We start from the raw sequence: 26,889 nt of genomic DNA on the forward strand, positions 1-26,889 counted from the left end.
CAGGGGTCAGCTTCAAACAACCAAGAACTTCATGGCCAAAAGAGGCCCCATGGTTCACGTAAACCATGCACAGATGCACAGATGGTCAAAGTCCTTTGATGCACAAATGAGACAGTATGGGACATGTCCGAGGCCATGAGGCATGGAGAACTCACTCCCTCAGCTGGAGACGCTCTCCCTGGCTCCCACTTCCCTTGGCTGGCTGGAGGTGAAGGCCATGGGAAGCAGGCACAGCCCAGGGAACCAGGGAAAGGAAGGGTAGATGATCCTGCCCGCCTCTGAGGGGACAGCTCTCAGCTGCTACGCCGGGTGGGTCGGCTGCTGTGTGCTGGGCTCCGTGTGTGCTCGGTGGGAAGCCAGGACTCTGGAACCTGGGCCCCTCCTAGAGCGGGCACGCTGTACCCTGTGCTCAGCTCCTGAGTTGCTGGGCTGGAGCCGGAGGTGCACTCCCTCCGCCCTGGCTTACCTTACCCAGAAAGAACAGAACGGAGCTCACTCACAGTTTAAAACACATTTCTGCACCGGTTCCAAAATGTCTAGACTAGTCACTCTTGAGGGCTTTTGAGTTATTTCAAGGTGTCTCCAAAACTCCATTTTCACAGAGCACTTTCTCATAAAGCATCTCATAATGAAGGTCTTACAAGTATATGTACTATGACTTCTAAATGAATGGCGCTACTGTGGCTATTAAAATATTGATTTATTGAATATGGCTTCTGATACTTATAATACATCGTGATAAAATCCAGCACTTCTCTCTGGGAAGCAGCACTTTATTTCTGTAATGTCTAACCCTTGATGGCACTCATATGTTACAGCTCTAATCAAATTAGAACAAAGGTAAATCTAACAGAGAACTGTTGCTGAATTCAAAGTTGTTTTTTATAAAAGATCTTTACTAATTCTTTCAATCAGCAGGTGCTGTAAGTTGGGAAGCACTGATTTCTAGATCTTTCTGCTTGCCTTATGCAGCCAGCTATACCAGAAGACCTGTACTAAATGTCCCCGATGACACTGGTCCTCAGCGAGGCCCAGGGCTTCAGAATAGAAGCTTGTGCCCATGGCAACGCCTGTCCGGGGCTCCTGTATCAGGTCACAGGCCAACATGCAAAGCTCCTGCAACTCTCCAACTCTGACTAATGAAGCTCAAATGCGTGGGCCTGGGGGTCAGACAGACCTACTAGCCTGAATTCCAAGCTGGTCACTAGCTAGCTGAACAACTTTGGGCAAGAAGTTAACCTCTCTGCGCCCGTATCCTCACTTGTAAAATGGGGATAATGACAAGGTTCTTGTAATAATAATTGTAGCTGAAGTGTGTAAAGTGCTTTCTGTGGGCTAGGCACAATTCTGTGCTCTTTACATGCTTTAACTCATTTAAGCTCCATACCACTATGGGGTGAGCAGATCATCACACCCAGTTTACAGATGAGGAAACGGAGGCAGGGAGAGGTTAAGCTGCTTGCCCAGGGCCACACCGCCAGGCATGGTGAGGTCAGGATGTGCGCTCAGGCAGTGGGATTCCACGGCTCAGAGGATTCACGGTGATGAAGAACGTGCCTGGTGCACAGAGCAGCATTAGACAGGGAGAGAGGGCGAGAAGGAAGGGGAGGGACGGAGAGAAAGAGGTGTACACTACTCTTCCTTAACCCTTCCCGCAGCTGCAAGCACGCTGCCTCCAGCCCTCTTCCCCTGCCTTCCCACGGAGTCCGGTTTCCAGCTCCGTATGCATTTCTCATGCTCCTGGAGGGTGGAGGAACCCAGCCTCCGGGACCTGGAGCGCTTCCTCACTACAATGACCTCGTAGCCCCTGCTCATTCAGATGGCTCTCCCCTGTGGCTACTGTTCACCCGGGGCCGCATGGGGCTTTCCCAGCATCTTGGGACAGAGGGGACATGAGGAGGGAGAAGAGGCTTATGCTCTTGGGTTGTCAGTTACTCTCCCTGTGTTTAGGTCCAAGTGAGGATTTAAAGATCAAAAAAAAAAAAAGTCTGGGGTGCAAGGATTGGCTTCGAGTGTCACCTCGATTGAGTGTCACCTCGCTGACAGTGTTCTGCCAGCGGGGGATGCGTCTCTGCCACGGAAGGGGACCCCAATTGGGCCGCTGCCCTAGGCTGGCCTGAACTTAGTAAAAGTGGCACCCGCGGGCAGTGCCCTGGACGAGCGGCGCATCTGGAAAACCACAGGGTGGGTTATGTTTCTCGGTGTCCCTGGAAGATGCCATCTTGCCCAAGCTCAGTCCCCCTCTGGCAGCACCAACTGGCGGAAGTAGGCACCCCACCCTCCTGTCCTCAGCTGCCGTCTCCAGTGGGTGGGGGGCCGGGCTCAGGTTCCACGACTCTGAAGGCCGCCCTCCACTCTGGCATAGCTAGTGACTCAGATCGGGAGCTGCCGCGAGGAAACCTCCGTTCGAGGGAAACAAAGCACTAGATAATTTGTTCTCATTTGGGTTTTTAATTTCAAAGATAGGACTGGTGTTTGCTGCTGAACGACGGGTATAAATCAAGGCACTGGTTCCAGCCGGGTGGTTCCCGGCTGCAGCACAGGAACCAAGGCCTCCTTCAGGCGATCGGACCACCACCTCCCAAGTGAGGCAGCGGGGTCGTGCCTGCTGCACAGGGCGGTCGGTTATGTCTGGTCTCTGGTCTCTGCTCCTCCCGGACCTCCCCAACCCCCAAGGAGCATGACCATCCCCTCCCTGTGGCCTAGATTAGGGACAAGTCTGCAACGGGCCCTTCTGTGGCCAGCGTTGGCCCCCTCCCTCACCGGTCCTCCCTGGCGCTGCCAGAGGGGCTTCTAAACCACAGGTCTGCCTCCCTCACTCCCAGGGCCTTCAGAACGAAAGCGATTCCTCTACAGGCCAGGCCAGTCCCCCTGCACCTCCATCCAGACCTCTCCCCCGAGTTCTGGAATCCAATATCCAAACCTGCTTCCTTCACCGCTCCTGGGGGATGCTCAGAGCCGCCTTGAACCCAGCTCTCGATGGGCCCGCTCACACACCCGATCCTCCTTCCGCCCCTGCTTGGGAAATGATACCAGGATGTCCCGATCTGGCTCAAGCCCCAAATCTAGAAGTTCTTCTCTCCCTCATTTTCCTCCTCTCACGCCATCTCATCCCTCGGCAAATCCTGTCAATTCTACCGTCAGAACAGATGTCAAATCTATCAACTTCCTCCGTACTCTGCCGCCTCTTCAGTCTGAGCCTCTATCGCGTCTGACCGGGACGTGGCGGTGGCCCCCTGACCGGTCTGCACCCACCCGAGTCCCTCCTAAGTCCATTCTCCACACAACAGCCCCGACCTCCTGTCTCTCCTCAGCCCTGAAGTGGAGACAACACTACTACTGACCCCACGGGATTTAAACAGCAGCAAAACCTAACGACGCAACACAAAGCGTTGGGCATAGCCGGGCCCCGGAAGCCCTCCCCGAGCGTTCATGGTTGTCAGCCAGTGTTCCAGCGAGCCTCAGCTGGGGCGCCAACGCTTGCCCCCAACACTGTCTGAGCCCCCAGCAAAACCATCACTACCCTTTCCGGTAACTTCCTGCTTACTTCTCTGCCTCCCCACTGGAGAACCTCAAGATCAGGGACCACATTCAGGGGCCGTATCTTTATCTTGGAACCTGCAGGGCTGAACACAGGCTCTGGATGTGTGTGATGACTAGCTAAAAACAAATAAATGAACAGTGTTTATTGGCTTGCTTGAACAATGTGGGAGAGGTCTTAGGAACAGTCCACATTTATAATCAGTACTCACTTTGAAAACACCCACAAGGTCCTTAGAGATAAGAATAAAAAAATGATATAAAAGGAGAAAACATCCTAAACGTCTGAGGAGAAGAGAGTCTCTTGGGGTTGAGTGTGTATTTTCTCTTCATGAGTGACCCGTTCCCGTCCACATTCAATGTTGAATTCAGAGGGAAGAAACCCCTTATAGGAGAACCTCCATCTCTTCCAGCCCCACAGCCAATCCTTCCCAAGGAAAAAGTGACATGGGGCAAGTCCAGGGGACGCAGACAGGGACAGAATGGTGATGATTCCCTCCCAGGGGAATGTCATCATCCTGCAGAGTATGGCGGGGGCTGGCAAGGAAGAGGATTACGTCGCTGCACCATTACAGCCTGCACTGCCCCCATGTGGAAGGCTGCACCATTACAGCCGACCTGGGCGCCTGGGAAAGGACAGCTCTTGCATCCCAGCCTATGCACCCTCCCTGCCTGTGCTCTGGACTCTCCTTGAATGGCATTCCCCTGGTCAGTCTCATCAGCCTCGTGTTACCCTGGACAAGCGAAAGGGGTTGGGCAAAGGCATCTGCAAGCGTCTCCCTGTGGTCATCATGCATTAGCTACACTCTTACAACTTGTATTAACTCACCTCAAACAGCTTCTAATCCCTCCCAAGAGGCCATGTGTCCATCAGAACCGGGTTGGGTGCGCTTTCTTAATATCCTTCGGACTCCCTCATCAGGCACTTCCTGTGCCCACAAGTAGCGGCCCCAAGCAAAGCCTCCGGGCTTTGCTGCAGTCTCCTGCACCCAGGGAAGATCGAACCTGCTCACTTTCCACAAACAGCTCTGGCCAGAACAAACCACTTACCTGGCTGGAGTGAAGACACTGATGCCGCTACTGAAGCTGGAGTCACAAGAACCATCGGGCCCTCCTGGGGAAAGAAAGAGGAACAAGGCATCATGATAAAGGCTGTTGGAGTCTTCAGAATGAACAAGACCCCTGTCACAAGGACACACAGACCCTCTAGTCCCCCGCACCTTGATTCTGGCTCTTGGAAGGGATGTTAAGTCTGGAGCCCTGAAGACCCAATGCCTACTCATTCCCCAAAGCTTTTGGACAGTACCCATGCTTGTAGGTTTTTAGGCACAGTGATCTCACAAGGAGGGGGTCTCCAGGGCTGGACATATCTGGGAAATCTCAGAAGGTGTTGCTGGTTCAAGGACCATGGATGTTAAAAGTGACTTCTGGAACACTCAACATCATAAGCCATCAGGGAAATGTACATCAAAAGCCCAATGAGATACCATTTCACACCCACCAGGTGGCTTAAATAAAAAAGACAGATATTAGTAGCAAGTGAGAGTGAGGATGTGGAGAAGCTGGAACCCTTGTACACTGCTGGTGGGAATGTGAAATGGTGCAGCTGCTTTGGAAAACAGTCTGGCAGCTCCTCAAAAGGCTCCAAACAGTTAGTTACCATATGGCCCAGCCAGTCCACTCCTAGAGAAATGAAAACTTACGTCCACATCAAAAACTTGTACACCATGTTCATAGCAGCACTATTCACAACAGCCATAAAGTGGAAACAATCCAAATGTCTATCAAATGAATGGATACACAAAATGTGTTGGAGCCCTACAATGGACAATTATTTGGCAATAAAAAGGAAGTACTGATCATGCTACGTGGATGAACCTTGAAAACATTATGCTAAATGAAAGAAAGCAGTCACAAAGGATCACATGTTTTGATCCCATTTATATGAAATGTCTAAAATAGGCAGATCTATATAGACAGAAAGTAGATTAGAGGTTGCTGAGGACTAGAGGAGACAAGGGTGTGATGGCCATTTTCTTAAATTAAAAAAAAAAAAACCTTTTAAGATAATTATAGATTTACAGAAAAGTTGCAAAAATAGTACAGAATTCTCGATATTCTTCATCTAGCTGCCCCTAGTATTAGTACTGTACACACTCATAGCTCAATGATCCAACAGGAAAGTAGCACTGATACAGTATTACGAACTGGACTACAGACTTAATCCAATTTCACCACTCGTGTCCTTGGTTCCAGGATCGAATCCGGAACCCCACATTGCATTTAGTCCTCCTGTCTCCTTGGTCCCCTCCAATCTGTGACAGGTCCTCAGTCTTTCCATATCTTTCGTGAACATGCTTTTGAAACCCTTGGTCAGTTACTCTGTAGAAGATCTCTCCATTTGGGCCGGTCTCATGTTTTCTCATGACTAGGCTAAGGCTATGCATTTTTGGAAAAATGCTTCTGAAGTGATGTGCCTTCTCAGTACATCAAATCAGGGGTACATGATGTCTATCTTTCTCTTTACTGGTGACATTAACCCCATCACCCAATTTATGGTAGTGCCTACCAGGTTTCTCCCCTGTAAAGTGACTATTTTTCTTTTTGTAATGAATAAATATCTTGGGGAAGATACTTAAGACGAGACAAATATCCAGGTTTTTCCCCTCATACTTTCCCCCACTGTTTTTATCATCCATCAGTGGATGTTGCCTACCTTTAGTACTATGGAGTTTGACTAATGGTGATTTTCTATATTCCTCTTTCCTACGACATTAACTGGAATTCTTCTATATAGAAGAGCTGTTCCTTCTCCGTCATTTACCTATCTATCCATCCATCCATCCATTCATTCATTTATATCATCATTGACCCATACATATTTATTTTATTCTGTGGGTTACACATTAAAACTATCATTATTTATATTGTTTTTCAAATGGTAACAGCCCTGGCCTCCTAAAAGTTTTAAATTATACAACTAACACATAGTCTTACGCTAAAAATTCCTAACAAAACAAGGCAAAGCCCCCCCCCCCATTTATTTATTTATTTATTTGGCTGCGTTGGGTCTTTGTTGCTGCGCGTGGGCTTTCTCTAGTTGTGGCGAACGGGGGCTACTCTTCGTTGCGGTGCGTGGGCTTCTCACTGCAGTGGCTTCTCTTGTTGCAGAGCACAGGCTCTAGGCGTGCGGGCTTCAGTAGTTGTGGCACGCAGGCTCAGTAGTTGTGGCTCACGGGCTCTAGAGCGCAGGTTCAGTAGTTGTGGCACACAGGCTTAGTTGCTCTGTGGCATGTGGGATCTTCCTTGACGAGGGCTCGAACCCGTGTCCCCTGTGTTGGCAAGCGGATTCTTAACCACTGTGGCACCAGGGAAATCCCCACCTTCTCTCTTTAACCTTCAATCGTACTTTATGGGCAGGTAACTCACTAATTTACTGGTTAGGCAAGGGTCCCTCTCATCTTTTCCCAGTCTTACTTTTTGTTTTGTAAACATAAATGGGATCAGAGTCTATCTTCTGTGACTTGTTTTTTTCACTTCCTACTGTGTCTTCAAGCTGCGCCACTCCAGTTGTAGACTATGGATGTCTGAAGTCCCCCAGTAAAGGGGGCCTGGAGTTCCACGCTGAACAGAAAAGCTCCAAGCTGCCGCCTGTCCTCTCTGGTCCTAGAGGCCCTCTGCGGGACAGGGCACAGCCCAGAGGGGGCAGGAGGAGCTGTGGGCGCCAGCTGGGCCTGCTGAGCCGCCCGCCGCCCACCGGAAGAGGCCTGGGGAAAGGTGAGGAGGACACACGGGGTAGCCTGGGCGGGCCAGCTGGGAGCAGCAGTTGGGGCTCCCTGCCGCTGGTGGGCTCCCTCTCTCCTGCCTTTTGGAAACACACGCATTTATAGATGAAATGATAGGATGTCAGAAACCGGCTTCAAATTAGCTTCAACTGTTTCCTAATTTTCACTCTTAAATCTCACCTGTGCTTCCTTCCGCGTGGGTGTGGGCACTTCTCCAGGATCCATCAGAGGGGGCTGCTGCGGGGGAGGGTCAGGCACCTGCTGCTTTATTAGCTGTCACCAAGCTGCCCTTTAGGAATGTTCTCCTGAGCAGTCATCCCCCCACCCACCCAAAGCCTCACACTGGGATAGTAGTAATCTTTAAAGTGTTTGCCAAGTTGATGAGTAAAAATGAGACACTGTTTTACTCTGCAATTCTGGGATACCCAGGCAAGCTGAGCATCTTTGGTTGCCCTTCTGTATCAGTTCCCAGACTCAGGAGCCCCTGGGCTTGGGTCTGAGCCTAACTTTCCTACTCACCCACTGTGTGACCTTTGGCAGGTCACTTGCCTTTGCCCCCATTTCCTCACCTGTATAATGTGCTAACGCCACTGCCTGCACCAGAGGCTTGTTAGGACAGTAAAGGAGCTTAACATTTGTTAAGATGAAAAACCTGACCCACATTCCTATTTATTTCCTAAGGATAAATTCTGAAATGTTATGATACACACTGCCAAATGTATCTACCAGACAATGTATTTAATGTATTTACTCTCCACCTTCTTCCAGTAGTAACGTCTGTTTTTTTCCAAAATCTCTCCAGGGAATGTGTATTTCTCTTATAACCAGAGTTAAAAATGAGGGTGGGGTTAGGGGAGAGTGGAAGCGAAGGAGAAAGAAAAGATCCAGTTCAAATAACCTCCACGAAGCCCGGCCTGGTGCCCCCAGTCCTCTGTGACCACATCCGCTGTCACATGATCACTCATCTGAGGATCTGTCCCTGAACTCCTTGCAGGCAGGTCCTGGGTCTGATTCACTTACATCTGCAGTGTCCAAAGAGGGTGCTGATACACGCAGTCCCATCAAAGCTCTGCAAATGGGTGGATTCCATTTCATGCTCACCCATGGAGGTCACCAGTCTTCCACTGGAAACCGTATTTATAGATCTGGTCCTCACTCACCACAAGAACTTCCACCCCTGACCCTCTCCGATCCCTCACTTAGGACCCATCAGGGGCCCATTACCACCTGGGCAAAGCTGATGATAAAAGACAAGGGGAAAAAAAAAAAGACAAGGGAGCAAAAGCCCTGCCCCTGGCAACCTTGCTAAGTAGTGGGTCTCATTATAAACAGACATTAAAACAACTTGACACTAAAGCACCTGTTATTGGGAGCGTGTGGCCTATGCCATGTGCTAAGAGCTTTACATGCAAAAATCTCCGAAACTCACAACCACACATAGGTTCCGTGTTATCACTGTTGCCCTATTCAATGAATAAGGAATCCGAGGCATAGAAAGGCCAAGTGGCTTGTCCAAGGGCAACAGATATGAAGTCAGCAGGGCCAGGATGCACAGGCGGGCAGTTCTGACTGTGGACTCCAGTTTGTGACACCTGAGACAATCAGGGAACGTCATGGAGGGGAACTGGGAGGATGCATCAAGCGCCTAGGAACTCAGAATCGGAGAAAGGACACTGCACTGTGGACCCCCCAAGCGGCAGGGCAAAGGGGGAGCCAGAGCAAGTGGAGGGGGCTGGGAGCAGTGTGACACGAACAAGGGCCTGCCCTGCCTGAAGCCTCTTGGTGAGGGGAGAGGGAGAAGCACGTGCATGTGCAAGCGTGTGTGTGCGTGTGCTCACATGCAGAGGGCCTGGCTGACGGGCCTCACTGTGGGGCTTGCCCGGAGGTGTGCAGTGGAGAACGCGGTGTGCTGTGGGACACACGACGCAGGCTGAGTCGGGGACAGGGGCACTAGAGGAGGGAAACCAGACAGGAGGGTCCTGCCTTTGCCAGGCTAGAAGAGTGGGGCAGAGTGAGAGTGAGAGTAAGTGGGAGGGCTGGATGAACCCGTGGACTGAGGAACTAAATCCTGACTCTCTTGGATGGCTGGTACCTTCGTAAAGTGGTGGTTACAAGCTGAGCGCGTCTGGAGTGGAGCCCCAGAGTTAGCTGCGGCCATCTCTGGCAACTACTATAACGTGAGCTCTGCATCTGGTGAAGTGCTGTTTATGAGGCAGTAAAACCTGAAAGCAAGCTGCCTGAATGTATCCTAATTTAGGAAAAGATTCTCCTGAGCCTGGAGCTGTTTTTAGGAATGCTTAGGAAAACTGTCCAAATAAAAGGTTACGTGAGCTGCATTGGCCGGGAATCGAACCCGGGCCTCCCGCGTGGCAGGCGAGAATTCTACCACTGAACCACCAATGCTTCAGCTGAATGCTGCTCTGCCCGCAGCTGTTTTGCTGCTCTGGTTCACAGTGGCACTGCCACGGCTGTAACCTGACACCTCAGATGGTCCAGCATGAAATGCTGCTCCACTCTGCCGGCCAAATCCATGGGAGGAGGCCCATGGGGCACACGTGCCTGACATTCTGCTCCGATGAAAGGCAACAGAGGAAAAGGCTTTAGAAATTCTTTTGGCTTCTGGGGGGCAGGTTCCAGGCCTCAGTCTGTTAGCCTTAAAGATCGGAGTAGTTTCTGCATCAATTTACTCTTTGGCTGATTCTGGAAAGGAGAACATCACTCCAGAGCTGACTGGTGACCTCTCAGTGACGACAGAGGCCCAAGAAATTAGAAAAGTCTAGAGTTCTAGAAAACATTTGGAGAGTCAAACTCCAGACTCCAATCGGCATAAAAGTGGTTTTCTTCATGTTAAGGATAAACAAGACATTAATGTTAAAGGAGTTTGAAGGAGAGCAGAATTCCCAAGGACCAAATAAACCACAGCTGGAGCTTCCTTAACCCTCCCACCCTGAGAATGACTGGCACAGGAAAGGCAGCCAGCTTCCGAGTCACTGGATGTCTATCGCCCAGACTCAAGTGAACCCTGCAGACGGTACTCCTGCCATGCTCCAAACCTTTCTACATCGACTATAGCTGAACCCAGAAAAAGAGTAAAGAAAGCATTAATGCTCTTTGAGGCAGAAAGGGTTAAGAGCTATGGGTTCTGGAGGCAGACTGCCAGGGTTCAAAGCTGCCAGACTGCCAGATCATGGTGCTGGTACTTATCTTCCCTGCGCCCATCTGTAGAATGACGATAACAGCAGTTCCCACCTCACTGGGCTGTTATTAGAATTAGGAGTTAAGCTATGGAAAGCAGCCCTGGCTGGCTGAGTGAGGCCCCAGGTCAGGTTCTACAACCTCTGGGTCCCCGTGGCCCTCCCTGGGAGGTGAGGGGCAGGAGGCAGAGACCACTTACCACTGGCTGTTCCCTCCTGCTTTGCCAAGGAGTCATCAGGGTTGGGCTCTGCCTGCTTCTGAACCACTGGCTTGGGCTCGTCGGGCTCGTCGTCCTCGGGGGTGACCAGCTTCATGAGGCTCTGGTTGCACACGTTGGCCACCTCCTTGATGCCTGAGTCCACTGATGTAGGGAGCAGCCTGATCCAGGGGTATGTTAGTGGGCAGACAGGTAGGCTGACCGGAGTCCCTGTTCTCCCTGCCACGCTGGGGTCCCCGCAAGACGCTCCTACGTCTCCTCACAGGGGCCCTTCCTGGTGGACCTCTCATCAACAGGATTTCTTCCACCCAACGCGGGGCAGTGTGAGCTCAGAGACTTGGCACCTCGGGACCTGCGAGAGGCTCTCCAGATCTGTAAGTAACCAGGTGAGCTTTGGGGACGGCGGCATTAGCACCACGTCCCTAGTCCTGCCCTGGCTCTCCCTGTCCACGTTTAGCTCCACCTCTTGCTGCTTTGATGCCTGGGGAAATGTGGAGGTATGACGGATCCTAAGGGAGCCCCCATCCCCCACTCCAGGGTCCTGCAACTTTATGGCCCCCTTTGGGGCTGCTCTTGTTTCCTCTCTCCAGAGTGAAGGATACTCTTCTTGCGGTCATCGTAGGCCAGGCAGGGCAAGACAGCGGTCAGGATCCCAGAAGAGTAGGGCAGCATCACCCGGCCGGCCAGCTGGATGAACTCCCGCATCCAGCACATGGCTGTCAGCTGGATCAGGTCGTCTGGAAGGGGAATTGGCGGGTTCCAGGGGGTCAGCATGAGCAGCCAGAGTGCCCCTCCCACTGACCATGCCCACAGATGGGACTGGAGAACTGGAGAGCACCCGAGGGCTGGCACAGCTTCGAGCCTCACCAATACTCTCGCCCTTGCTTTTTCCTTCCAAAGGAACACACAGGTACCAGGGTGACATGGAGTTACAATCCTGCGGCAGATTGTAAGAGTAACCACAATTCTCTATCCCTCCTGTGTCCACTCCCCTGTAATGGGGTTCTGTGGCTTCTCTCATCAAGAGCTGGAGTTTACTTCCCCCGTCCTGGTATCTGGGCTGGCCCTGCTATTTTGTCCAAGAGAAGGTGGTAGAAATGATGGTGTGCCTGGTTCAAGCCTAGGCCTTAGAGGCCTTGCTCACGTCTATCATGTCTCTCGGAATCCACTGATGCCACATGAATGCAGCTGGGCTAGCCCACTGGATGATGAGACACCTGGAACGACTGTTCCTGTTGCCACAGGTGACAGCTGGCAACAGCCAGACATGAGTGACACCACTGACCATGAGGGACACCTCAGCCACCCTCCAGTTGACTGTAGGCACATGATTGAGCCCAGCCGAGCCGGGCCCAGGGGAGCAGGGCCACCCAGCTGACCCAAAGACTCAGGACAATAGCAAGGGACTGCTATGTGAAGTAACCGCATTTTGTGGTGGTCTGATACTCAGTAGAAGTAAAGAGATACACGACCCCAATCTCCAAGCATTTCAATTCACAGTGCTAATGCCAAGCCGGCCAGCAAGAAGGCCTCCAGATCTGACTCCCCTCTAGGGCAGACCAAGCGAAAGGGCCTCCATGTTGACAGAATCAGAATCTTTCCAACAAGGACCCACCGCTCCAGGACCCACTGTCACACTGATTCACACTCCCACGAGGACTCTCTCTGAGATGGGGAGACAGAAAGGTGCTTCTGAGGAGGTGGTGGCGGCCTTGGGGCCTTTACACACTCACCCGTGGTCTGGCAGTGGATCACCAGGATGTTGGCCATCTCAGCAAACTTAACACTGGAGGGGTTCTTTTTAATTTCCTTCAAGAATTCTCCAAGGACCACCTCACACCTACCAATGAGCAAAGGAGAAAGGAGACAGCTCATGCAGCCAGAGCCAGAGGAGCCTCCACCAGTGCCATTTCTGCTGTGCTCTGTGGGACACACTTGTCAGATGGACATTTTTCAGAGGCTGGGGGTGGATGATCTCCTAGCTCCTCAAAGCAGGAAGCACACGAGCCAGGAAGAGGACGGTGAATTTCGTGTTCTCCGCCGCCGCCGGTCTGTTGGGTGTGGGGTACGCGTACGCGCCGAGGGGCCCCTGCAGCCGCCCGCCCCTCCCCATCTCCACTCACATTTTCCGAATCTCTTTGCCGTTGTCGCCCAGGATCTGGAAGAGTCCATCCAGGATCTCCGGCAAATAATCCAGCAGGTTAATGTCTGGCACGGACTCCAGAACCAGGATCTGCCCCACGGGAGGAAACCATCAGGGAAAGTCACCAGCCAGAGAACCTGCATCTCCTCGCCCATCCTCTGGACTGGCCAGCGAGAAGGGGCCCTGCTGAGGCACTTTTCACGGCACTGCGGGTGTCCCATGGGGGGAGCGGTGCTAGTAGCTGTTGTTTCTGTTCAATGGGCAGGGGAACGGCAATTTAACCCCAGGGCAGTTCAGATGCCCGGGGGCGGGGCGGGGGGTGCGGGAGGGAACCCATGGGAAAGGTGGGCAAGGCTAGAAGAGGTGTGACAGCTGGAGGAGCACAGCTGGCTTCAAAGGTAAATCTGGGTGTTTCCGGAGACAAGGAAGGAACCACATCCTCTTCAGAGGCAAACGTGATGGGCTTTGGGGGCAGAGCTGAATAAATGTGTGTTCGGATTATCTGGTGTCACTGGCTCCTAGAGGGATAACAATGAGGCATCCCCACAGCCACAGGAAGTGCCCAGGTGAGCCAGAGAGCAGACCTCACTCAACTAGAGGCTCCTTACGGCTGGAGAAGGAGTGTTGCAGGGCCAGACCTTACCCAGGAGATGATGAACTGCCGGGCGTACTGGTTGTTGGAATAAATCCTCTCCCGCAACAAGGGGATGAAGCCCACCAGGTCGAACTTGTTGCTCTCCGTCACGATGTCCTGTGGGTCAAAGGCATGAGAGCTGCCTGCTGGGGGCGGGGCTGCCTGACCTGGCTGAATCCCTGGCCCGGGCTGGCTCCAGGGGTCAGGTGGACACAGAGGAAGATGACGGAGCCTGAGTCAGGCAGGAGAGGCCCCCGGAGCATCCCTCCTCACACAGGCCAAAGGACCAGCAAAAAGGATGCACTGAAAGCAGGAATCAAGGTCGAGAGAACTAATCAAAAGGCAAAACCCTGCATCTCTGTGGTCTGGATCGAATGCCCTGGTGAGCTGAGCATAAACTGCCCCTGTCACTGGGGGTGGGGTGGGGTCAGCATGAAGGTGACAGAATGGTTCTGTATTTTGATCCCGCTGTAGACATAACTCTATACTCTCATCATAGAGCTGTATACTATTCCATTAACTGTATGTAAATGAAAAAAAATTTTTTTTAATTACGAAGAGCATCCCAATGATAGAATTTTTAAGCTGTACAGACAGATGGAGGAAACAAATGCTAAAAATAAGAGTGGGGACCAAGTACAAGTACCTTTAAGAGGCGGTCTAGGAGCTCAGAGCCGCTCTTCACGTTGGGGTCTGGGTCAGCAGCCAACTATGAGAGAGATAGAGGTGGAGAGAGGGTCACTGTCAATATATAAGACAAGGAATCCACTGAAGTCCAACGGCAAAGGCCTTGGGGCAGCCTGAACATTGCATGGGCACCTCTTTCTTTTTTTCTTTTTTTTTTTTTTTTCCGGTACACGGGCCTCTCACTGTTGTGGCCTCTCCCATTGCGGAGCACAGGCTCCAGACGCGCAGGCTCAGTGGCCATGGCTCACGGGCCCAGCCGCTCCGTGGCATGTGGGATCTTCCCAGACCGGGGCACGAACCCGTGTCCCCTGCATCGGCAGGTGGACTCTCAACCACTGCGCCACCAGGGAAGCCCGGGCACCTCTTTCAATGCACAGATGGAAGACAGGCAGGGGAGGTAAGGGGGTAAAGCGGAACTTGGCAATGCCGCCGACATGTGGCAGACCCCCGTTCTGCTCAGGGACCGCCGGGACCTGCTGCCACCAGTCAGGTGGTTGCTTCCCGTTGGCCTTCCTCAGGGCTTTCCAATCTTACAATGCTGGGTCCTCTCTCCACTCCTGGAGGAGGGGACGGATCAGCTGTGAGGCTGATCCTCTAGAAACGATTTCAGGGAGGAGAACTCCATGACGTTGAGAGAGGTGCTGATGAGCTATCAGGGAACCCAAAGCCTTTCTAAGCAGAGCTTTTTCTAGAGCTTATGGGCTACGCTCTCCTTGAAGGGGAAATATAGTCTGTACTACGGAATCACCACCTTCACCTTCTATAAGGGAGGTCAGTGCTCTCAAATGACTGTTTTTTTTCCCCTCCAATTTGTGGTGGACTGATGCTTTTGTAAAATGCACTAAAGATAAATTAATAGAAGTGTGGGGGAAAAACAAACATAAATATTTACAAGCCCATCTAAAAAACGTATCATTAGATTGAACAGACAACAAGCACCCCTGGCAGCATGTGCTTATCTGCTCCCATTGCATCTGGGAAAAGGGAGGCCAGCACTCAAGGTCCCGAAAGGTCAAGTCAGGTGTGTCGGGTAAGCTCAGCCCAGTCGAGCGAGGAGCGGTCACCTTACTCAGCCCGTCAAAGAGCACGTTGAAGTGGGGCAGCACAGCGCCTCGGGCCACCTTGACGATGTTGTAGAGGGCCTCACACGCGTAGTAGCGCAGCCTGCTGTCAGCATCATTGAAGCAGGTCAGCACCGGCTCAATCAACTCCTTCAGGTAGAGCCCCGAGTCCTGCGATGGGGCAGGAGCAGAAGCAGCTCAGAAAGGGTCAGACCTCGGGGACCCAGCCCTCGGCTCCCTTGGAGGCACTCAGGCCCTCGAGTGAGGGCTGGGCTAAAAGACCCTTTGCCAGTCAGCCTCTTGGGATAGGGGCCACGCCCAGGACCCAGGGTGCAAGGCCGCAGAGCCAGCCTTGTGGTCTGAGATGTGGAGAGGATGGCAATAAAGAAATCACAAGTCTGCAACACCCTGCTGGGGCTCGGGGGTCAGGGTCAAGGCCCTGGCTGGTCTGTACGTCCCTCCAGGAGAAGGGCTCACCTTGCCCAGCGCGATGGAGCAGGCGGCCAGGCCGATGAGGCCCCCTTTCCGGCTGTGCGGGTGCTGGGACAGGGCAAACTCCTGAGACAGCGTCTGGATCACATGTTTGATCTGCACGGTGTTGTTCTGGGCCACGAACTCCCGAACCAGCCTGGAGAGGGAGCAGAGAGGGGCTGCAGGACCAGCGGGATCAGGCTGCTCCTGCTGCTGCCGGCTCTGGGGCCCGGGGCTGGGGTGAGGGAGGGAGATGACCTGTTTAGAAAGAGGAATTGGGAGTCAGGCATCTCAGGGCAGGGCTTTCCCAGTTCTGCTGCTGACTGGGAGGCGTTGGCTGGGTCACAATCCTTTCCCTTTTCTGGGTCTCCGTTTCCCTTTGTCTATGACAGAATGAAGAACAGTGAGCAATCTCACTTCTGGGAATCTGAGAGAATGCAAGTGAATGTCCTGCTGGGGCCCCAAAACTGTAGTGATCCACCATCTTCATTCAGTACTTGCTCAGTGTTGCAAGCAGTTCATACACCCAAGTGGTCCTCTGTGTCTGTGTCATTGTTTCTAGGGATCCACAAACAAACAAGTATGTGTAGCAACATGACACAAGCAACACCACAGAAACAAGAACACCGCAGGTAAGTCTCCCTGGGCTGACGGGGAAGCGCCATCTGAGCCAGATCTTAGTACCATTAACAGGCCTTTTCCAGTAAAGAAAGGAAGGCAGGGAACCTCAGGCACAGGGAAGAGCCTGGCTACAGGTGGGGCCCCGAGAAGACACGGTGTATTTAGGGAGGGTGAGGAGTCCGGTGTGGGGAAGGGGTGGCTGGGGACAGTCGCGCCGGTGAAAGGTTTCCAGCAAGGGGGTGACATATTTATGTCTACGTTTTGACCAGAGAGGCTGCCCCGGGTGGGGGTGGCCTGGTTTGACAGAGGGAGACTGAAACATCTCCAAGGGAGAACACCGCAGCTATCAGGGTCAGGAAGGGGACCTGAAATACGGCTGAGGCAGTGGGAAGCAGCGGGGAGAGGGGAGAGGGCAGGAAGGGTAGAGACGCCTGCAAGGTGCCCACCTGGGGGCTGATGCTAGCAGGGAGAGGGTCTGAGGGAGGCAGCGCCTGTGCTCACCCTGGGGGGATGCCCCCAAGGCAGGCCCCACCCGAGTGGGGGCGAGCACAGGGAGGCCCAGCTCCGTCAGGCACCAGGGTCTCCTTTCAGAGCCCAGTGGACGTGAAGACACTCTGCCCTGCGGAGGCTCACAGCGTCTCTGCGGTGAGAAGCCTCATGTGGGCAAATGGTGGCGTGAGGGGCCCAGACAACCACTGGGGAGCTGCGGCCTGGGGGTCAGGGACATCCTCCCAGGAGTGGGAACCGAGCTGGGCCTCGGAGGAGGCAGGGACCCTGAGAGAAGGAAGCAGGTGTTCCGGGCAGGAGGAAATGTGTGGGCAAAGGCAAGGAGAGAAAAATAGCCAAATGTGCCTGGGGTCCAGAGAACAGGAGGAAATCAACTGGGATGAGCTGGCCTGGCAGCTCAGGTTCAGGAGAAGGGATCTCACGTCATGGGTAACGGGGAAGCTGTTTACGGGTTTTGAAGAGATGGTGAAAGGGTGTTTTAAGAAGCCCTGAGATGGATGGGAAGGGGGAGACGGTCCCATCATCAGCTGGGAGGGACTAGGACCCGAGTAGCAGCTGAAGGTGTGACGAGGGAGGCCTAGAGATCACAGACTTGTCAGAGTAGCTGCCTGGACTCATTGCCTAACTGCTCTGTGCCCATCACAGCAGGTACACGGCTCACCGACGGCATAAATGGGGGTCTCAAGCGGCTCAAAGAATTTTAAGGACAGTCAAGTCCAAAAGGTATTAATTAGTTTGTGTGGTTCCAGCTCAGTGTCAGGAACCTGCTAGTAATTAGTGCTGTTTAAATAAATGTGCTGTCCTGTGAGGCTGTGACCACTCCTGTAAAAAGGCTGTTCAATGGGGATTACAGGGCTTGATAAAGATTCAATCCCGCAAGTCGTAGGGGGCATCTATCTATTCTGTGCCTGGGACTGTGGCCACAGGTGAATCAAACAGGCCTGACTCCTGAGCTGGCGGATGTGGGAGCAGAAACAGGGATTCCAGGAAGGGGCTGCGCAGATGGTCTGTGAGGGGCCTCTTGCTTTGATCTTTATAGGGTGTGATTCCACCAAGCCCACCCCAGGGGGCTGAGGGCTGTGGATGAACCAAGGGCCTGGGGGGGGGAAGCTAGTTCCATAAGTGCCCCCTCCCTTAGCAGTGTAATAAAGCGCAGCAAGGATGGCTCTACACAAACCCGTTGTTTTCTCAAACAGGACAAACCAGCCAGACGAGGCCCAGTGATGTTTCAGAGCGCTCTGACTATTACGACAGACACAGCCTCTTGAGAAAAGCCCTGCAGGTGTGCCAGAGAACAGCCAGAGCATTGGTGGTTCAGTGGTAGAATTCTCGCCTGCCACGCGGGAGGCCCGGGTTCGATTCCCGGCCAATGCAGTGCTGCTTTTTGGGCTCTTCCTGGCAAGCTCCCCCAGACATCCTGCTGCAGGATCCAGCTCCTCAATCACGCCCAGCCTGCAGCAGCCAAGGGTGCTGCGAACCTCTGAGCACACTTCCTTGCTTCGTGAGCATGAACAGCAGCTGGCTTCTCCACAGAGGCACCACTGGCTGTGGGACCCTTCACCCCGTAAGGGGACTCCTGCTGCACGCCCTCAGCCTTGGCCCGTCTCCAGCAGGAAGCTGTGCTGAAGCCTGTGAGCTGTAAAACAGCTCAACACACCACGTGAATGTGGGACGGAAGGACCCACACTTCAGAGAGGAGGAAGTCCCCAGAGTCTCAGTGGGCTTTTTGCTACTGAGAAGGAACGACTTGAGCTCTACTTCCTGTCCTGACGTCTGAAGGCAAATCAACTTCTCATGCACGCGCGCGCGCACACACACACAGACACACACAGCCTCCTCCTGCCTCTCCTGCTCTGGAGCCTAAGCTTCTGCCGTTGCAGCTGTGCTGATGTGGCCTTCCATTCTGTGAATCAACGTACAGACAAGGGGACTGGGGTTAAAGGGAGGTGCTCACACAGCTGCTCACAGCTGGAGCATTGGTGGTTCAGTGGTAGAATTCTCGCCTGCCACGCGGGAGGCCCGGGTTCGATTCCCGGCCAATGCAGCAGCAAACTTTTTTTTATCATCCTAAGAGACTGGATTTGACATTTCACACTGCCCACAGAATTGGTGATACAGTCTGAGAAACCTAGAGTGACTTTTTTCTAGCTTGAGTTTTCCACGCCTGTTTCCTAAATTCCACAGAGACCTAGATCTTGTGTCCCCTTGTTCTTGAGGAGTCCAGGATGTGGGGATCACCAAAGCCGCTGAAAGCAGCTGTGCCTCCCCTCCTGCCCAGACAGGCAGCCCGGGGACTCTGACTGCAATGCCCCTGGGGAAGCCAGGCCGTGTGTGTTTCTGCTCCGTCCGTGTTAGAGCAGCCCTGAGAGTGGGAGTAATGACATTCATGAGGCTCCAGCAGGGCAGCAAAGAAGACCCAGCCCTGCTAGCAGCACAGCCCGCCCTGGAACCACCTCCTCGCCTGTCTCCTTGTTTCAGGTCACAAACGGTCCCTGAGCCACCGGAAAGGGCCCTCCTCCCCACCTCCCCACTTGAGAGTCGGCAAAGGGGACGCATTCCCTGCCCCTGAGGGGCTCTCTGCCAGAATCCCGTGGAGGGGAAACAAGAGAGGCCTCAAGGACTTTCATGCAAAACAGAGAAAAAAAATCTGGTGAGGACAGTGCAAGGTAAGGAGGGGTCAGGCGAGAAAGAGCACAACCGGCAGCTTTCGTGGGGAGGGAGTTAGGTGTGGCTTCATGAGGGTCAGCTTTTGCAAGGGGTTCTGAAGGATCAGTAGGTGTTCATTCAGGGTGAGGAAGCCCAGACAGAGGGAACAGCATGAACCAAGGCTCGGAGGAAGGACAGAGGCCCTTGGATTGGCAGCACAAAGCACACAGGTGGAGCAGACGTGGGTGACAGGGCCAGAGAGGCTGTGCCCACTCACGTGCTTGGCAAAGGAAGTGGCCGTGAGCAGCCACGGAAGGTACGAGTGATCTGCAGTGGTGGGTGGTAGGATTTGAACAGCGTTTAGGGAACTCTGAGGACTGCAAAGGCTGACAGAGACCAAACGGTGGGAGAGCACGAGGAATGGGGCACTAACGTCGGGTGACAGCGGACAAGTGTGACAGGGTCTCCTGAAGGGGGAGGAGGTGGGCAAGGGGTATATCTGTGTTCAGAACCCCCCGACATTCCCGTTCGCTCTACACCAGCTGCAAGGTCCCCCCACCCCGAATCTTACCAGGACGCAACTCAGGGCACCCCAGGCCACGACTAATACAATGGCCCTTTCAGTTCCCGAGGGCCTGGAACCCCAAGTCTCTATCTGCTCTTGGAGGAAGAATATTATCAGTGTCCAGGAGAGCGAGACAATGACCAACGGTGGTTGCCTGTGGAGGGGAACCCTGAGAACATGTTCTCACCAAAACCATCAGTTCTTAGAGCACTGGGCCTGGCCCTGTGGGTCACCCCTGGGGCCACAGCAGGAAGACCTGTCCCACGAACCGAGCCCACGCTCTCTACCTGACAGTCAGGGTGATCAAGACAGGGCCGGCTGACCCCTGCAGTCTCACTGCTCAGCTGCCCAGCACAACTTTCCTCTCCAGTAAGGGCTTCTTACTGGGCCCTGCTATGCTGCTCCTTGGACACTTCCTGTCCATTCCACTCCATGGGGAAGCTCCCGCTCCCGTCCACATCCTAGCCAGCCTTCAAAGTCCAGTTCACATCCAACCCCCTGCTTTTCCCGACCATCCCAGGAAGGACCACTCCTCCTCTGCACGCTGAAGGACTCGGCGACCCTGCAGTCTGTGCCCAGCACTGCACCATCGAGTGTCACGGGTTCTTTCTCACGTGTTTCATGTTTCTAGCTCCACAGCTCCAGGCCAGAGTCCCTGAGGATAGACTGGTGCCACGATTCTCTGCCTCTTGAGCGCCAGCCCTCTTCCCGCGTCTAGAGCTCCCCACACAGTAAGTGAGGAATCAGTAAGCATCTGCCCAGGGACCCATCTGTGCCGGTGGGCGGGGCCGCAGGGCAAGCTGTAGGGAAACACGGGCAAAGCCCCACGCTGCCGTACTGGTGACAAGGGGTGGCCTGCTCATCTACATCTAACCTGTTGGGTAAATCAGAATTGTACTTGGACGGGCCTAACCCCTAGTTTATAATTCAAGTTAGGAGGGACAAAGGGCATCACTACCAGGATCTCAAAACGCACACTGAGAAGGACCAGGTCCCCAGGGCGTGGCTGGGGACAGATGCCGATGCCAGGATATGACTTGACATGCGTTTGCCTAGGGGTGAACCAACCCCTTGGGGGTGCCCCAAATAGCCCCCGTCAGCAGGACCTGGTCTCTCCACAGGGCACAGGCAGAGAGAAAAAGCAACTACAAAGGGAAGCAGAGGAAGTGAAGTTTGAAATCCGGGCGCCCCCAGTTCCAGGCTAGTGTCTCTTCAAAAGAACACCCCGTCTCCTCTTCCATCTCCACGTTGTGAGCCACAGCTGGGGGATCTCAACTAGTTCTGAAGTTAATATTTGGCCCAGAAACTTATGATCACAAGTCCCAGTGACCTTTGCTGACATTAGGGTCACATGCATCGCTATTCTATGTCCCAGAGAAGAGATTTGCTTCATTCCTCTAAAAACTCTGGCTGACGAAGTATCCTCTAGAGATTGCTCAGAGCCTCCATTCTCAACTAGTCAGAGGTGTCGCAGGATGGCAGGAACACCCATTCCCCAGGAGGCACAATGCCCAGTGCTGGCCAGCTCCAAGCTCTCTACACTGCTCTCAACTTCACAAGTGCCACACCGACTACCTTGTCCCTGACTGAGAAGGAGCCACAGACAGGCCAGGACGCATTTGGAACTGTCTTTCACCCAAGGAGAACCTGGGGCCTCATCTCAGCAACAAAACCACAGCCCCGCACTGGGCCCCTCAGCCTCTGTAACGCAGCTCGGGGACAACCATAGGCTGCATGAGGACTGGGGAGCTGACCACTTCCCACGAACACACTCTTAAGTATTCCAGGGGGTGGTTATTCCTCACAGCAACCTCCTTCTGTAGTTATTATCATCTCATCATTTAAATTTGAAGCAGAGCCTCAGGGAAACCATGTCCCTTTCTTGAGGTCACAGAGGATCTGAACCTTGGCACCTACAAAGCCCAGGCCCCCTCAACTGTACACCAGATCCTCCCGCCCATCTTCTTAAAGCACGTCAGCTGCAAAGTGCACACACCCAATTACAGAGGGTACTTCCCTCGTGCACAACTCAGGCCCCAACTGAAGTGCAGCTTTCTGCATGCCTTTTCACCACTGTCTAGTGTTAGATATCTCTGAAGCATTCCTCCACCACACACGCGTGTACATACAGATGAGGTACATACCTGAGATGTTGAAATGAAGGTCTAGGGGTGGTTTTCTACCATTAAGGCAGGAAAGAAGTAACCACTTGCTGAGCACTTGCTACATGCTGGGTAATGTGGCGGATGCTTTACACGTGTTATCTCATTTAAACCTTAAAATAAGCCACGGAGCTAGGTACTATAATACCCATGTTACAGATGGGGGGAAATGAGGCTCAGACATGTTATGAAACATACAAGGTCACACAACTTATGGATGGTAGGTGCAGAAATCAAACCTAGATTTTTCTGACACCAGGTCTGAAATCTACCACGTTACATTATCCCCTCTTCAAACATCAAAGCTCCCACCTGTTGGATGCTTACTGGGTGCCAGGCACTTTACATGCATTATTTCATTTAGCCTATCTCATTTCATTTGTTGATGTCCAAATGGCCCGGCCAGGAGGTGGCAGAGGTTTCAGCCATTGCACACACATTCCTATGTCTTCAGAGGAGACAGTCTTGGCTGTGGCTTTGTACTATTTTTAGAGAATTAAATAAAATAATGCACATAATGTGTTCTGCACTGCATATGCTCATGTAACAGTATTAGTGCAAAATCAGAATCAAACTGTGATGTTATACACACCTCACAAGATCATATTCATTCATTAACTGCTGACTGAGAACCTGCTTTGCTCCTGGCTCCAAGAAGGACAGAAAGATAATCCAGAGTTGTGTTTATTCCTGTGCTGTAAAAATTTCAGCCTGGACTTCGGGCTGCCATTTTTTTCCTGACAAGTCCAAAGAACCATCCCAGTTCTCTATGTAACACGCTGTAATCAGGCAACATATTCAGGCAGCGATTTCCCAAAGAGAATCTGGCAGGTAAACGTCTCCTCCATCTGCTTTGCTGAGTATTTAAGTAACCTGGTTTCCACTTGCTTATTACTACTCTCCAATAACTGAACAGGAAAAGCGAAACATCTGCCTGTGAGAAAAGGCCCAAGAGCTTCTGAAAAGGCCCAAGAGTGAGTTAAGGAATTTGCTGGAGGTCAAAGAATGAGCGTCACACAACAGACTAGATTAGAGCTGTACAAAGCATTCTGCAGTGATGGAAATGTTCTAAAATCTGCACTGTCCATTATGGCAGCTGACAGCCACATGTGGCTATTGAACATGTCAGATATGGGCAGTGTGACTGAGGAACTGGATAAAATTTTTATTTTATCTTCAATAATTTAAATGTAAATAGCCACCCATGGCCAGTGGCTACCCTATTAGATAGGGCAAAACTACAATCCACATTTCCTGACGCCCAGACTGGCATTCTTTCAGTTTCACAGCCTGCCTCTTTCTACTCTTTTGAAATTACCCACCCACCAGACTTTATCACAATGATTTGGCTGGAAAAAAAATACAAATGTAAAATAACAGCAGAAAAACCTTAATGTTCGCAGTTAAATACCTTGTTTTGTAATTAAAAAAAAAAAAGCAAAATGTCAGATCATGGTTACAAATACAGTGGAACCCCGTTATCCAGTTTCAGTTACCAATGGTCAACAGCAGGTCAGAAAATATTAAATGGAAAATCCCAGAAATAAAGAATTTCTAAGTTTTAAACTGTATGCGGTTCAGAGTGGTGAGATGAAATCTTGTGCTATCCCACCAGGACATTAGTCATCCCTTCCTCCAGCATATCTATGCCGTATATGATACCCACACACTTAGTAGCTTCTGGGTCATCAGACTGACTGTCGGTATCACAATGCTTATGTTCAAATAGCCCTTATTTTACTTAATAATGGCCCTAAAGTGCAATGCTGGTGATGCCGGTCATTAGGATATTCTCTCACTGTGCTTAAACTTTACCATACATACGTAGGTATGGGAAAAAACATAGTGTATATAGAGCTTGGTATCATCCAAGGTTTCAGGCATCCACTGGGTGTCTGGGGACATAGCCCCCACAGATAAGAGGGTACTGCTGTACGTATAGTAAGACTGCAGAAACAAGAACAAATAATTCCTTCTTTCACTTTCAGGAAAGCGTGATATGACAGAGATAAACAGCCCTCTGAGCCTTGAGGTTTTGGCTTATTTCTCCATTTGGTCAACTTACTGTCCCTTTCACTTCTCAGAAGCTGGGTAAGAAATGAAGCAGGTCAACATCGTTAGCAAATTCTCATGCTTCCTACCTCCCTCCCATCAGAGGTCACTCACTCTCTGATTTGCTTGTTTGCATGGAGACCACACTGAGGACGCACCATGTGCCAGGCACTGTGCAAAGCACCACGCATACATTTCGTTGCCTCGTTCTCATGGCAGCCCCTTCGGGGTACCAGGAGGTTAAATAATTTGGCCCACGTCACACAGTCAGAAGCAAAGCTGGGACTGCCAATCTCCTGCTCTTAAGCACGGCCCTAAGGGCCTGAAACCTGGAGTAGCAACACTGGCTGCAAAGGCGTGAGGACCTGCCCGGAGGAGCGGGACCCCTGCAGAACCAGGACGGAGTCCAGGCTCCGCTCTCCACGACCAACCCGGGTGCCCGCGGCTCTTACTTCTCGATCTCCAGTGCTGCCACCTTCCGCTTTTCGTAGAGCTTGTCATTGAGGGCGCGCACGATGTTGGGCGTGAGCGGCGCGAAATCCTTCTCGGGGTTCATGGTGGCAGCTCGGGGCGATCCCCGGAGCCCCGCGACTCCTCAGCCCGCGGCAGCCCGGGCCGCGCCGGGGCTAGGGGAGTCTGCAACTCCGCGCTGCCTCCGGCGCCGGCTCATGGACCACGACGCCCCGGGCCGCCTGTCTCGCTCCGCCGCCGCGCGCCGCCTCGGAACCCGGGCCTGGATCCCGTCTCCGTACACCTGCCCCTGGCCGCCAAACAGCTCACGAGACCCGCTCCCGGACAGCACCTGCCAGGCTCAAGGGGCAGCAGCCATGTTACTCAGATCAGGTGACTCTGCACCGACTTCCGCCTTCCGCCGCTAGGACCCGCCCCTCTCCAGCCGCGCCCCCGCACGCATCCGCAGGTGGATTAGCCACGCCCCCACAAGGCTCCACCTTCTCCCATCACACTCCTGCTTGTAGACCCCCAAGGTATGGGTTTGGTTGGAGGCTTGCTTAGCAGGGCATGAATACCATGCACTCCACTGCCTGCACGTGGTAGGCTTGGAACATGGTGGGCTTCTGTACACGTTGCTGAGAACGAAGGGGCTCTTGGAGCCTGACTCGGTTAGCATAATTTATTCTATATCTACTGAATCCACTACTTTATCCACTGCTTAGTCACCAGCCAGTTTCTCATATGCCAATGATTCCCAAATTAGAGTAATACCATCGTGATTTTCGCCATATCCTAGCCATTTGTACTATTATTTAAGAAATCTTTTCTCTAATCAACGAACTTAAAAAAATTTAAAATTCCTACTTTATCCTTGCTTATGCCCTATAATCATGGGTTTGAATAGTGATATATATTTCTAAAACACATCAATAAATTTCAATTAAAAACAGAATAATCTGTCTATTGTGACCCCAAAAGTGGGTTCACCTCTTGGTGGGTATTGAGCCAAAAGTCACAACCAAGCCAAAGTTGGGGAGAAAGAAGCATTTATTATTTCTTGCAGCAAGTAAGGAGAACACCAGTGATCTCTGCCAAAGCAGTGTCTCCCCCAACAGCAAATTTGGGGAAGTTTTAAGCTAAAGGCACATAAGTATTCATGAAGGGGTTGAGCAGTGGAGAATTCAGCACAGAATTCGGGCCACAGTCGACAGACTCCAAGCTTTAGCTGATTGAAGTCACCAGCGTCAACGTCATCATTCCATCCTCCTCCTAGGTGTGGGCCTTAGTTCTTGCAGTACTCAAAGACCGTATCAGATTGTTATGTACCTCCCTTGAGGAGGAAATAGGACTCTGTTTTATAGTTGAACTGTTTTTCTTGACTGCTTTTCCTTTGTTCTTGCATTCCCTTACTTCCCTTAATATCAATGATTACTAAGACCTGTTCCAGGGCAGGCACTGTGGCCAGATTTAGGTCACAAAACAGCTTAGGCCACTTCTCTTATGTTAAGAAAGCCTTGCCTGGTACTCTTTCTCCAGGGACCCCCTACTCTACCTGCTTATACTACCACCTAAGATCTCAGGTACCAACAGTGGTTGTCACCCCACCATTTGGGACTCAGGATGTGTTATCATGCTCTGATACCTTGGAGGGCTGGGTTACAGACAGCAGAAGCCCCAAATGTGTTGCTTGCAGGCCTCCAGATGGATCCACTAGAAAGCAGCCCCTCCAAGTGCTTTGAAGTGTCACACTAAATCCTGGAACAGAAATTGAAGCTATGTGCTAAAAATTTTAAAAGCGCTTTATTGATTCAGTGTGGCTAAAGATACAGTAACAGGGAGATGCATCAGAGTTCCTTATCATAAGCTTCCGCAGTGGACAGGGACTTAGGACAAGGCTATATCACAGTGGAACCCAATGAGGATTAATATTGTTAAAAAAACAAAATTCAGCTGAGTAAACTTGAGGATCTAATTGGATTTATTCAACAATTTATGACTGGCAGCATCCCATCTAGCAGACAGGGGCTTCAAAGAGCTTCAAATACTTTTATAGGCAGAAGGGGGAGGGGGCTGGGAAGGAAGTGGATGGGTTCAGGTATGTCACAATCCTTTGGAGAAAGGGGGTGTTTATTATGCAGATTACCTCACCA

The 26,889-nt window shown here is 52.1% G+C and overlaps 1 protein-coding gene across 1 annotated transcript in view; it reads right to left on the reverse strand.

Moving 5' to 3' along the window:
- Positions 1–24,842, reverse strand: part of VAC14 (VAC14 component of PIKFYVE complex) — a gene marked incomplete at its 5' end in the record, with an annotated part of 94,673 nt that extends 69,831 nt beyond the window's left edge. Inside the window, 10 exons of the mRNA XM_079723708.1 lie at positions 4,591–4,654; positions 10,720–10,872; positions 11,340–11,474; positions 12,471–12,577; positions 12,861–12,970; positions 13,524–13,631; positions 14,161–14,223; positions 15,266–15,433; positions 15,740–15,890; positions 24,739–24,842. Of these exons, the coding sequence (XP_079579834.1) occupies positions 4,591–4,654; positions 10,720–10,872; positions 11,340–11,474; positions 12,471–12,577; positions 12,861–12,970; positions 13,524–13,631; positions 14,161–14,223; positions 15,266–15,433; positions 15,740–15,890; positions 24,739–24,842 (1,163 nt within the window). The remainder of the gene's footprint in view (positions 1–4,590; positions 4,655–10,719; positions 10,873–11,339; positions 11,475–12,470; positions 12,578–12,860; positions 12,971–13,523; positions 13,632–14,160; positions 14,224–15,265; positions 15,434–15,739; positions 15,891–24,738) is intronic.
- Between the last annotated feature and the right edge of the window lie 2,047 nt (positions 24,843–26,889).

Source organism: Hyperoodon ampullatus (genome assembly GCF_949752795.1).
Source record: "Hyperoodon ampullatus genome assembly, chromosome: 18".
In the NCBI taxonomy this organism is placed as follows: domain Eukaryota; kingdom Metazoa; phylum Chordata; class Mammalia; order Artiodactyla; family Ziphiidae; genus Hyperoodon; species Hyperoodon ampullatus.